Source organism: Piliocolobus tephrosceles, chromosome 19 (genome assembly GCF_002776525.5).
Source record: "Piliocolobus tephrosceles isolate RC106 chromosome 19, ASM277652v3, whole genome shotgun sequence".
Lineage (NCBI taxonomy): Eukaryota > Metazoa > Chordata > Mammalia > Primates > Cercopithecidae > Piliocolobus > Piliocolobus tephrosceles.
Window position 1 is genome coordinate 40709449 of NC_045452.1, and position 14034 is coordinate 40723482.

Consider the following 14034-nt stretch of genomic DNA (forward strand, 5'->3'; position numbering starts at 1 on the left):
CTCTGCCACCAGCTCCTCCTTGCACTGTGCGGGACGATCTTAGATGTATTATGAGATGTTGGGAACGATATTGTTTACCGCATAGCCCAGTTTTCTTCGTGAGAAGCCCTGAGAAAAACTCTCAAAGCTTAGCCCAGGGAGAGCTTTATTTCTGCTGAATAACTGGTTTGTATGTAGTTTACTAATACTTCAAACCTTGTCATCAGATGCACTTCCATCTTTGCTTTGGCGAGTAGAAAGCTCGGAGCTGAATTGATATCCTACCTCAGCAGGATAAATAGTAAGCTTACTCAGTGGGCTGCTTTTATCTCTTAAGTCCTTTTTGGTCCTTGTTTTCCACTCATTTTTATTCTGTTAATTATTGATGTTATCATTTTGTCTTATATGCATTTTTATAACCCACCTCAAACTTCACATAGCTTACACACAGGTAGAGGAATAACGTATACTTAAAACCACTCTACATATTTATAAATAGAACTCTGGAGTTGCAGAGGAAAATTACGAAGCCCCTCCCTAAAAAACTGTTAACGAAGCTAAACTCTTGTTCATCCAAGTGGTTTCCAGACGGTCATGCCCAGGGGCTTGGAAACGGTGCTTCTTCCAGCCCTCTGATTCAGTAACCCTGTGAGAACCCAACTGGGCTTAGCAACGTGTCTGTCTTCTCTCCTTAATTCAAATTTAACAAAATTTCCAATGTATTTGATATTCTTTGCCATGTCCTTTTATCATTAATTCAGAATGCTAGTATGTTTTAAGAAGTCAGTGCTCATTATTTTAAATGATTAGAACTTAATTCTTCAACTGCTATTTAAGAGAGATTATTGTTTGAAGCTCGACAAGCCAGTTTCATTGGGCACATCTCCAGTATTTTTATTTCCATCACAAAGGTTCGATGTCTTCTTACACTATTTCTATGTTCCTGTGAGTGACCACAGTTATGACCAAATGCCATGGAAAAGTGTGAGATTGCTGCAAAGGTTACATTTCTCAGGGAGTGTGGCCTGTAGTCCCAGCTATTTAGAGGGAGGCTGAACCAGGAGGATCGCTTGAGCTCAGGAGTTTGAGACTATGTGGCCCCAAGGGTGTTGCCAGGGAGTTGTGAAGTGTCATGGCTCACTTTTTAATACCCCAGCCACTGGGCCATTGTCTAATTCTTTCTCAGAATCCTGAACCAGCCCTCCCATCTTGGGGACCCCTGGCTAACATGGACTTTCTCCTGCTGTGAGCAGAGGGAAGTATCTGTCCTCCCAGCTCCTGTTTTCTCTTGTTGATGCCACATATTGCACAGGACTATCAAGAGTAATGTTGTGTGGGTGACAAATAGAACCCAGAACTGAAAATGTGAATTTGAGAGTAACAGTTCATGACCAATAATCCAAAAGCAAATGCAACAAAAACAAAGATAAATAGATGGGACTTAGTTAAACCAAAGTTTCTTCACAGCAAAAGAAATAATCAGCAAACAGACAACCCACAGAGTGGGAGAAAATATTTGCAGACTATACGTTTGACAAAGGACTAATATCCAGAATCGACAAGGAACTCAAACAAATCGGCAAGAAAAAAATAAATAATTCCATCAAAAAATGGGTTAAGAACATGAATAGACAATTCTCAAAAGAAGATACACAAATGGCCAGCAAACATGAAAAAAACGCTCAACATCACTTGTTATCAGGGAAATGCAAATCAAGACCACAGTGTGATACCATTTTACTCCTGCAAGAATGGCCATAATTAAAAATAAAAAAAAACAGATGTTGGCATGGATATAGTGAAAAGGGAACACTTTTACATTCCCAATGGGAAAGTAAACTAGCACAACCACTGTGGAAAACAGTATGGAAACTAGTACAACCACTATGGAAAATAGTATGGAAAACTAGAAGTAAAACTACCATTTCATCCAGCAGTCCCACCACTGGTTATCTACCCAGAGCAAATGAAAAAGGCACTTGCACATGCAAGTTTATAGCAGCACAATTCACAATTGCAAAAATGTGGAACCAGCCTAAATGCCCATCAACCAATGAGTGGATAAAGAATATGTGGTGTGTGTGTGTATGCGCGTGTGTGTGTATGTGTATATATATATATATGTGTTTGCATATATGTGTATGTGTGTGTATATACATATATGTATACATATATACATACCATGGAATACTATGCACCCATGAAAAGGAACAAAATAATGGTGTTTGCAGCAGCTTGGATGGAGTTGGAGACCATTGCTCTAACTGAAGTAACTCAGGAATGGAAAACCAAATATCGTATGTTCTCACTTATAAGTAGGAGCTAAGCTATGAGGACACAAAGGCATAAGAATGATACAATGCCCTTTGGGGACTCTGGGGGAAGGGTGGGAGTCGGTGAGGGAGAAAAGACTACATTGGGTACAGTGTTTACTGCTTGGGTGATGGGTGCACAAAAATCTCAGAAATCACCATTAAAGAACTTATTCATGTAACCAGACACCAGCTGTTCCCCCCAAACTATTGAAATTTTCTAAAAAGACAAAATGATTTTCATTTGTCCTCAAAGGAGTCTCTGAGAGCAATATCTTGAACAACGCTTATTTGCAATAAAGAAATTTCTACCCCAAACAATAAGATAGATACATTTAATATTTACTAGATGATTATCTGTTTGACGGGCACCTGCTGAATAGCCTGAGAATATTCTCAGGAACTGCTGCAACACACATATGCAAGTATGTGTATGTTTAAAAGGTTTGTATGTGTATGTTTGAAAGTATGTATATGCTTAAAAGTAACTAGATCTTCATTTCAGGAAGGCATCAGGGACTCCCTGACCCGTACACTACTCTGGTTTAAAGTGTACATTGCAGCACTCACCCTGACACACTGTCCTACTTCAGGACTGTTCATTCCCTGCACAGCATGCTCTTTGCCATGTGCACAATGAAACAATGCATTGAACCTCCAAATCTGAGGATGGAGAACACATGGTCCTCTATGCTGGGCAGCGCTTGGTGCAGGTGACATACGAAGCGGTTTGTGGGAACTTTTTCCCTGGTGATGTGTGAGCCTCTGAATGCCCGGTGAAGGTGGGGCTGCAGTGGAGTAATCAAGACACACATTTGTGCAGTGTGGGTCTTTTCTTATCACACCTGGGCACAGAGCCAAAAATGTATTTATAGTGAGTAACACTTTGCAGTTCTCTGAAATGTGGTAAAATTTGCTTTTCTTTTGTTCTCTCTCTCTTTTTTTTTTTTCGAGACAGGGTCTTGCTCTGTTGTCCAGGCCACAGTGCAGTAGCGTGATCTCGGCTCACTGCAGTCTCAACCTCCACAGGCTCAGGTGATCCTCCCACCTCAGCCTCCTGAGTAACTGGGACTACAGGTGCGCCTCCATGCCCAGCTAATTTTTGTATTTTTTGTAAATACATATTTCATGTTGCCCAGGCTGGTCTTGAACTCCTAAGCTAAAACAATTCACCTATCTTGACCTTCCAAAATGCCAAAATTATAGGTGTGAGTCACTATGCCTGGCGTCCTTTTCTTAAGTAAAGCAGATATCTTTGAAAATTCTTTTCTTTTCCAGGAATCACCCCTCTTATTTGCATCTCATATGTGTGCCCTGCTTGTGTCATATACATGCTCTTCAGGGAAGAGTCCCAGGGTAGGACAGTGTGTCAGGATGAGTGCTTCAGTGTATACCTTAAACCAGAGTAGTGTATGAGTCAGGGACTCCCGATGCCTTCCTGAAATAAGATCTAGTTACCTTTTAGAGGACATTGTCTTGCCTTTACTTTGTGGAGTCATTCTGTTCAGGGTCAAGAAGCAGGGATGGAGAGTTGGGGCCACCCGCACTGAAGTCTCATTCTACCTCCTCCTGGCTGTGAGTCCTGGAGCCAGCCCCTTGTGTTTTGAGTACTCAGTTCACACCTCTGGAAAGTGGAGACGATGCCAGCAACACAGTTCGCTGTGGTGAAGATTGATAGCTATTAAGCTCCCAGAACAGATCCCAAACACGTTAAGGCTGCTCTTTTGCTGTTAAACTTTGCAAGAGAAGGCTGGGCTCCGTGGCTCATGCCTGTAATGCCAGCACCTTGGGAAACCGAGGCAGGAGGATCACCGTAGGTCTAGGAGTTCGAGACCAACCTGGCCAACATGATGAAACCCCATCTCTACTAAAAATACAAAACTTCGCCAGGCGTAGTGGCAGGCACCTGTAATCCCAGCTACTCAGGAGGCTGAGGCAGGAGAATCGCTTGAACTCAGGAGGCAGAGGTTGCAGTGAGCTGAGATTGCGCCCCTACACTCAAGCCTGGGCGACAGAGCAAGACTCCGTCTCAAAAAATAATAATAAGAAGAAGATAAAAAGGAAAAAAAGTTGTAAGAGAACTAACAAGGGAAAAAGACTAAAAAGTGAGTACAACAACTGGGGCCTGCTTCACCGATATTTGTTGAATACCCGGTTGGAGTCTAGCGCTTCAGTGACCCTGTGGCGTTACCATTTCCTCACTTTGGGGTTGGAGGTCCCTCAGAGTTATTACAAAAAAACACTTGAAATAATAATAATAATAAAAAGTGGCTCTACTCTATCTTTCTCTAAGCTAAAACAAAATGCAGTGGAAAAAAAGAGTTTAAAAACATTATCCTAAAGGTGCAGGTTTTGAAAATGGGATCTGATGTCCTCGTTCTGCCGTTTTCCACAATGAAAGCTGGGATGGGAAAATCTAATGAGATGAATTGGATGTTGTTGTTGCGAAATGAAAACAGAGTAGCTTTACTGACCATTGACCCCATTTTAAATATTTACTCATATTTTTAGAAAGCTGTCACAAAATGCATTTTAATGGTTCATCATATCCAGATTTGATGAAGGATTTTTTTGTTTGTTTGGCAGAATCTTGCTCTGTTGCCCATGCTGGAGTGCAGTGGCACAATCTTGGCTCACTGCAACCTCCACCTCCTGAGCTCAGGTGATCCTCCCACCTCAGCCTCCTGAGTAGCTGGGGTTGCAGGCATGCGCCACCATGCCTGGTGACATTTTCGTATTTTTAGTAGAGACAGGATTTCACCATGTTGGCCAGGCTGGTCTTGAACACCCAGCCTCAAGTGATCTGCCTGTCTCAGCCTCCCAAAGTGCTGAGATTACAGGCATGAGCTGCCGCAAGTGGCCTGAAGGATCTACTTTAATGTCATAGGGAAACCCTTGTGATCTATGCCTAGAGTTCTTGTCCTCAGATATGAAAATTAAACTATAAAGAACTAAAAGAAAATGAAAAAGGGGTTGGTCTGAAGGGTTCAAAATCTGCAATGTCCCCTATTTCTATAATTTTTTTTTTTTTTTGACATGGAGTCTTGCTCTTGTTGCCCAGGCTGGAGTGCAATGGCACAGTCTCGGCTCACAGCAACCTCTACCTCCCTGGTTCAAGCGATTCTCCTGTCTCAGCCTCCCGAGTAGCTGTGATTACAGGCATGCGCCACCAAGCCCGGCTAATTTTTTTTTTTTAAGTAGAGACAGGGTTTCCCCGTGTTGGTCAGGCTGGTCTCAAACTCCCAACCTCAGGTGATCCGCCCACCTCGGCCTCCCAAAGTGCTGGGATTACAGGCGTGAGCCACTGCACCTGGCCTGTTTCTATAGTTTTATACATCTCTTTGATCTTTTACTTTTCAAATGGTTAACTGCATTGTTGGAAAAGAAAGAGTTAATGGGGCCTGGTATACAGCAGGCACTTAATAACAGTTGTCTAAACGGATGAGTGAATGACTGAATCTGAACAAAGGTTGTCTAGATTTTATAGTTGTTCCTTGAGTTACTCACATCATCTGGGTAAAGTCTTTATCCTAAACAACCTAATCCCTCTAACTTCTCTTCCCTAGTAACTTCTCTCCTTGAGACAAATATACCAAAACATATACAGTCTACTCAACTGATGGAATTTTCCAGAGGAATAGGAAACTCAGTCTCAAGTGAAGACACTCTGTGTTTTGATATTAGGATGGGTCGTTTAGAGATAAATGTGTGAAGCCAGGAAAAATAGCATCAAGAGGAAATAATGCATGTGTAGGCAGCGGTGGAAATATTCAGGATCTACTTCATGGGAACTCAGACTATTATTATTTTAAAATTGCCTTCATGTTAGCACAGCTGTGAGGATGCCATCAGGCAGGGCTGTGCATTCCAGGCCTGTGGTAGGGCCTGAGTCCTGCATGACCCTGACTCTAACCTCCATCCTCATGTGGCAGTCTCGGCTCACCCTCTTCACTGCCAACACCTAAGAACCCTCCATAGGCTTCAGACACATTTGTAAGTGATGCTGAGAACAAACCTGTATTTTCAAGTTCCCAGATGCTGAACAAACACTTTCCCTTCCTGTCCACATCCCAGCTATGACTTTCAGGTGTGGAATGACCCGCTCCATCTCACCCCACTCAGAAAATGCTCTCCTGCCTCAGGTGGTGTCGACCTCCTTAGACTTGAAGTTCACATCCATGCCAAGCCCGTAGATTTTTGATTCTCCAAGTTCCCTGCAGAACTCCAACTAACAAGATGTAGAGGAGATAAATGAGGGTTCATTGGAGGGGATCCCACAACTGGAAACCCTGGGATAGAAATCTGAAATCCAGAGAGAGTGAAGGTTCCCCGATTCCAAGGAATTTGAAAAAAAAAAATACGTGCATTGGATAGAGCCTGAGAGGCATTTCTGGAAATCCACCTTAGACAACAGACCCTGAATATTAATACTCCTCAGCTACGGTGACTCTGGGTTAGCCATCTATGCGTTAGCCATCTAAGAAGGCACTGACATGTACTTTCTGTTTTCTGCTTAAGCCAGATTTTCTTTCCTTCCTTCCTTCCTTCCTTCCTTCCATCCTCTCTCTCTCCCCCCCCCCTTTCTCTCTCTCTCTCTCCCCACTCTTTCTTTCCTTTCTTTTCTTTCTCTCTCTCTCTCTCTTTCTTTCTTTCAAGTTTCGCTCTTGTTGCACAGGCTGGAATGCAATGGCGTGATCTCAGCTCACCATGACCTCCACCTCCCGTGTTCAAGGGAGTCTCCTGCCTCATCCTCCTGAGTAGCTGGAATTAAAGACATGTGCCACCACGCCTGGCTAATTTTGTATTTTTAGTAGAGACGAGGTTTGTCCATATTGATCAGGCTGGTCTTGAACTCCTGACCTCAGGTGATCCACCCGCCTCGGACTCCCAAAATGCTGGGATTACAGGCATGAGCCACCGCTCCCAGCCCTAAACTGGATTTTCTTTTTGGCATTTCCCTATCAGATGCCATTTCACTTATGTCCTGTAGCTTTCACGTCTCACCGTTTAAAATGGTTTCCTTTTCTTTTTCCAGAAAGGTAGACTTGACTTTATCCAAATGACAGTGACTGCCTTACTAACAGCAGCCCTGTGACCTGTTGCCCAAGGTCAGTAGTCAGTAGCTGACCCCTCTCTGCAACCACACAGTTCCTTCCAAATCTCTTTCCCAGGGGTCCTCTAGGACTGCTGGAGTCCACTCCCATGAGGCCTCCCCTAGCGTCGTCCCCACCCTTCTCTGCCCTTCCTGTCTGCACCTAAGCCTGGAACACTGTGAGTCTTCAAAGCTCCATATGTAAAGATTGGCTGCAGGGATCTGAAATTCAGCAGGAGGATTTCATTCTGAGGTTTTGAGAAGGAACATCGTTCCAGGATAAACCTCGCTGAGCAGCGAGTGTCCCTGGTGCCACCTCTCAGCATCTGTCTGCTCTGCCTGTTTACTGTCACACCGTGAGAACAAAGAGCAGTTCACTGTTCCCTGCAAGTGTTCCCAGTCAGTTGTCACAGATGGAGTTCTGACATGACAGTTTCTGGAGGAGGTGCTTAAGAAACAGAAGCCAGGTGGTAGTTCCGCCTCCCTTGTGCATGTTCTGTGAGTCTAGCCAGTGTGGGTACTGTCCTAGCCTGTGCAGGCTGCCTTCACAGAGCCCCACAGACGGGCTGGCTAAAGCAGTGGGACTCGAGCTTGCATGCTTCTGGAGGTTGGAAGTCTAAAATCAGGCACCAGTAGGGCCAGTCTCTGGTGAGGTCTCTGTCCTTGGGGTTGCAGATGGCTTGGCCACCTTCTTGGTCTCCCCTCACATGGCAGAGAGAGAGAGAGAGAGAGAGCTCTGGTCTCTCCCTCTTCTAATAAGAGCACTAATCCCATCATGGACTCTACCCTCATGACCTCATCAAACTGAATTACCTCCCAAAGACTCTCTCTCCTAATACCATCACATTGGAAGTTAAGCCTTCAAAATATGCATTTTGGGAGGACACAAGGCAAGGCACTGTATTTGGCTTTTCTTTTTTTCTTCTTTTTTGAGATGGAATCTTGCTCTGTCACCAGTCTGGAGTGCAGTGGCACGATCTCAGCTCACTGCAACCTCCACCTTCCGGTTTCAAGAGATTCTCCTGCCTCAGCCTCCCAAGTAGCTAGGACTACAGGCACACCACCACGCCCAGCTAATTTTTGTATTTTTAGTAGAGACGGAGTTTCACCATGTTGGCCAGGATGGTCTCAATCTCTTGACCTCATGATCCGCCCGCCTGGGCATCCCAGAGTGTTGGGATGACAGGCGTGAGTCACGGCACCCCACCTGTATTTGGCTTTTCACACTTGTCCTTTTCTGCCCCAGTCTCTTCCGCCTTGCCCTTCTTTGGTTCTGTCTGTATTGTGAGAAGTTGCTGGAGACGTGCTCTTTGGTTGCTGTTGTAATGGAAGGACATTTCTTCTTCTCCTCCAGGAACTCTCCTGATGAATGCAGTGTGGCCAAAGGCGGGAAGATGGTGGGCAGCCCAGATACCGTCGGGATGAACTATGGCAGCTACATGGAGGAGAAGCACATGCCACCCCCAAACATGACCACGAACGAACGCAGAGTTATCGTGCCAGCAGGTCAGGTGCCCACAGCTTCACTGCCCTCGGCAGATCACAACTTCCCCGAGGCCAGGCTGAGCCTCGGGGAGCTCTTCTCCCCCACCTGTGGCATTGATCACATCTCCTTTGTCCAGAGCAGGGCTTGTAAATGGGAGCTGGCAGAGGTCTATGTATGGGGACGTGTTCACGGATCGACAGCAAAGCGAGAAAAATACATTTGTTTATGTACTTCAGAGTTTAAAAACATGTGAGACAGCAATATGTAGCCCCAGCTCTTTATTTTGCCACGTAGAGAAAAATACACACACACACTACATATGGAGAAAGACAGAGAAAGAGGATGTGCAGGCAGACATGCAGGCTTGCTTGTGCACACACACATATGCACACATGTGTATGTATCTATGGAAGGTGACCTTTCTAGGGAGGAATTGCCCCTTCTTGGACATTATTGTGCCAAATATCCTGTCCTTCATGAGGTGCTATTTATGATAGATGATAGACTTGTTTGTTTTTAAAATTCTCTTATCTGACAAAATAAACATTTAGGAGTCATATATTACTGTCTTACATGTTCTTAAACATCTAAAATTCCAGCTATCACCGGCCTGTAATACAGATTCTAATAACCAGAGTAACTCTTTACCACAAACAATTCAAAAGCAACCCGAAGGAATAGATCTCAAACTTGAAAGACATGCCAAGAACTTACTTATTTAGCAAACTAAAGGTGATAGAAAGAATGACTTAAAGCTCCTCAGAGGATGCATGCTACGTAAAAACCAGAAACGTAAGAACAGCAACAGTCAGCAGTCAGTGAACCCTTACCCTACAGGAGGCATTTGGATAAATGCTTTAGAAAATGGGCATCTTTCTCTTGATTTCCCTGATGAGGGAGATGAAGTTCAGAGAGGTCCACCAACTTTTCTAAGGGCATTTGGCTAATAAGAGGCCAAATTAGGACTCAGGCAGGTCTGCCTTACCTACCTGTTGGCATTGGATGAAATCTCAGCTGCTGACAGCAATTTCTGTGGGTTCTCTCCTGTTACTAGTTTCAGCCATCTGGTCACCCTGCAGTCCTGCCTCAGGGATTTGAATGTGGTGTTAGCTCAGACTGAAACCCTTGATTCCAGGTAGTTCCATATCATTTTCCTTCACCAAGCATCCAGGCCAATGTCATGGCCTCAGGGAGGCGGGTCCTGAGCACTTCCATCTAGGATTGCTCTCCACTTGTGACTGCCAGTCTCCTGTTGGCCTGATTTTTCTTGATTTCATTCATTCCCATCTGCCAGTATATTGCATGTTTATATAAAAGTTTTCTTATTGTCTAGCCGCAATGGCTCACACCTGTAATCCCAGCACTTTGGGAGGCCGAGGTGGGCGGATCACGAGGTCAGGAGTTCAAGACCAGCCTGGCCAACATGACGAAACCCCATCTCTACTAAAACTACAAAAACATTAGCCAGACGTGGTGGCGGGCGCCCGTAATCCCAGCTACTTGGGAGGCTGAGGCAGGAGAATCGCATGAATCAGGGAGGCAGAGGTTGCAGTGAGCCAAGACTCCATCTCAAAAAAAAAAAAAAAAAATTTCTTATTATCCTCCTCCCTGAATAGAACGTAAGCCCCACAAACACCCTATCTCCAGGGCCAGTTGCAATGCCCAGTACCTAGGAGGTGCTCAGCGAATATTAAGGGAGGTGGAGAACGGATGAACGGACGCCTCACCACTGAGCTGCACTGCACAAGTTACTCCTCGTTGCCGAAGTAGCCAAGGGCATGCATAGGTGAAATCTGCACAAACTCAATTCTCCCTTGCTCCTGGGGTCACCTAAATTCCTATCTGTGAAGTGTGATGGCAACAGATTAGATTCCCTCCATGGTGTGATTTTCCCTTTATCTGAGTCCGATCACGTCCAGTGAGCTTCTGTCACCCTCTAGACAGAAGAGTTCAGGAGTGCAGGGTACTTCACAAAACATCTGGCCTGAATTTATATCCTGGGTTTCACCTTAGATTTGTCACCATGTGGCTTTCAGCAAACATGTGAAGCTGGTTCAATGCAGTGGGGTGTGAAAGGGACCATCCTTTGGGGTTGTGCCTGATTTCAAAGCATTTTTTTAAGACTTATAGGAGACACTGATGGTAGATTCCACGTGTGCTTTAAGAAAGGAAGGAAACTGTCCTTAGTATTTACTGAAAGGCAGTTGACAGGTCCAGAGGCCATGCGTTTGGTTTGATATTCACAATGCAGCTGTATGCCTGAGACTGCCTCACTTGGCTGCTGTGCCTCGGAACAGGGGGCTGTTCCTGTTGGATGGGAAAAATAGAAACACAAATGTCCCAGGTGCTCATTCCAGGTGTGTGGCACATAAGAAAAGCTCGAGGGCTGGGATGTGCCTGCAGGAGAGGCAGGAGGGCAGGGGTGTGTTGCCCAGACACTGGCTGGGCATGAACAAAGTGAAGTAGACACCCAAAAGAAGCCCCCTAACCCATCTTACCCTTTGCCCTCCTATTTAAGAATATAATTTCTTCAAAGGAGACAAAACAAAGTGTTTAGATGTCAAAGATGAGAGAATCCATCTGAGGGGGCCTGCACTGAAGATTCTTTGAGTGATTGCTCATTGAATCACAGACGTAACAGGTAATGCATGGTACCATATTTTAACTGGTGAGGCTGTATTTCCGTGAGGCCATCAGTATGATTTGATATCATAAATATTCTTTTCGGTACGACCAGACTTGAGTCTTTCTACACTAAGGAAAGTATTTAGAAAATAAGAGAGATATTTGTGTGGGGAAGAGAACAGAGAATCAACTGAAGTCAGAGCACTCAGGACTTTTTTATACATAGTAGGTGCTCATCAAATGTTAGCTGGATGGATGCAAGGAGAGCTCTGCAAATTGGCTTATATTAAGCTTTGATATAAAGGCTGTTTCCTTTCTTCTGAGCGAAGTACTCTTCTCTTCAGCTCTTTCTTCCTTCAGTTGCTTCATGCCAGCGTAGGCAGTTATTCTGTTAATAGTGTTTGTAAGGGAGCTAGTTGTGGCTGATTTTGCAAGTTGTGAGTCTTTTCAGTTATTGGTCAAGCTTCATGTATGTGTGCTCATACACACAGAGAGATGAACACACACGCGCACACACACACACACACACAGAGCTACATTGCACAATCTGGACAGTTTTCCAATGTGGCCGTGAGGTTGCGGGACCTCAGGCAGCTGTACCAGCTGTTGCATCCAGCCCCGTGGTATCCAGGCACCTCACTAAGGCACAGTTGGGGCACAGAGTGCCCCATGTACACAAAAATAATGATCCAGACCTGGTTCCGAGTGGTTCACATAGTCCTTACTACTTAGAGACATTGCTTGGTACTAATGCAAACCATGTGGATAGCTGAATGAAAAAACAAATTAAACCATTAGTTATTCCTAAACATTTGTACCATTGTCAATACATGCCAGTGTTTACACACTAGAAATAACAGTGGTCCTAATAAACACTGATGAGAAAATGTGTACTGTGTGGAGACTGAGAGATAAAGCCACAGAGGAGCTGGGAGGCTTTGTCCGTGTTCAGATTGGGTTCTGGTACCTGGAATCCAGTTTTGAGAAATGATTCCCTCATCCCTAGTTTTGAGACTCATGATCTTGAGTTAATCAAGAAGCCCATAAAAAAGTGTCAAAAAAAAGCCCATAAGAAAGTGCCAACTAGAAAATGTCCCTAATGAATAAATGTAGATTGTCATTTGGTATATTTACACTGCCTCCTATTTCAGAACAGATTTAAGAAAGCTCACACAGATACATAAGAAAGAGCATGGTAGAATCCACTTTTTAAAAATAAAGGAATGTGGAGTATGAACTAAAATAAGAGTTTAACAGAGAGAATAAAACCAGGAGTGAGGTTTACATGCATGCATGCGTATGTGTGTGTGTGTGTGTATTTTTAATTGCAGTTTTTAAATATCGCAGAATTGCAAAAGGTAGGTGTTGTTTGGCTTCGAGGGATCATCAGGCAGTGTGAAAGGGGTAATTCAATGTCCACAGGATAAAAAGAAAGCAAATGTGAAAAGACGGTCCAGCTATTAATTCCGAGTCTGGAGGAAGATGTGTTCCTCTGTTTGTCCTAAGGAAGATGGGGGAGTTGTGAGCAAAGCCATCAACCAGTAGCACCACCAGGCATTTCTGGGCAGCCCTGGTTTGTGCCTGTTGTGCTGGCAAGATTGTTGATTGTGCCTTCCCAAAGGGTACCGGTTAGGCCATAATTCACATCTCTGGTTTTTATCTATGTATTTGGTGCACGTATCTATAAATCTAGGTGGATCTCTCATAGGGCCGGGCAGTTTCTTGCATTGTTGTAGATTCAAGTGTCATTCAGTGAAACTAGTTGTGATAAGAGCGGCCTGACAAGTGTGACACCCCCCATGCTGGTTACTTGGCTCTTTTATGGCCCAGCTTAATTTGGAGGTTGACTAGAGAGTGTTTTTCGTTTTCTTTTTCTCTTTTTCTTTTTTTGTTTTTTGAGACAAAGTCTCACTCTTGTCCCCCAGACTGGAGTGCAATGGCACGATCTCAGCTGTCTGCAACCTCTGCCTCCCAGGTTCAAGTGATTCTCCTGTCTCAGCCTCCTGAGTAGCTGGGATTACAGGCGCCCGCCACCACGCCAGGCTAATTTTTGTATTTTTAGTAGAGATGGGGTTTTACCATGTTTGCCAGGCTGGTCTCAAACTCCTGACCTCAGGTGATCTGCCCACCTCAGCCTCCCAAAGTGCTGGGATTACAGACGTGAGCCACCGCACCCGGCCTAGAAAGTATTTTTCAAAGTATTGTCTGAACCACTTACATCAAGATTACCTGGAAAATTTATGATTAAAAATACACATTTCCTGCCAGTCATAGTGGCTTACACCTGTAATCCTAGCACTTTGGGAGACCCAGGAGTTCAAGACCAGCCTGGACAACATAGTTAGACCCCATCTCTACAAAAAATTTCAACATTAGCCAGGTGTAGTGGCAGGTTCCTGTAGTCCCAGCTACTTGGGAGGCTGCGGCAGGAGGATTCTTTGAGCCCAGAAGTTTGAGGCTGTAGTGAACCATGATTACACCACTTCACTCCTACCAGGAAGCCAGAGTGAGACCCTTTCCCAGACACACACGTGCGTGCA

The 14034-nt window shown here is 44.6% G+C and overlaps 1 protein-coding gene across 8 annotated transcripts in view; it reads left to right on the plus strand.

Annotated features, from left to right (window-relative positions):
* Window positions 1–14034, plus strand: part of ERG (ETS transcription factor ERG) — a 280942-nt gene that overhangs the window by 228252 nt on the left and 38656 nt on the right. For all 8 annotated transcript variants that reach the window (XM_023191587.1, XM_023191601.1, XM_023191595.1 and 5 more), the window contains one exon: window positions 8738–8889. In XM_023191587.1, the coding sequence (XP_023047355.1) occupies window positions 8738–8889 (152 nt within the window). The remainder of the gene's footprint in view (window positions 1–8737; window positions 8890–14034) is intronic.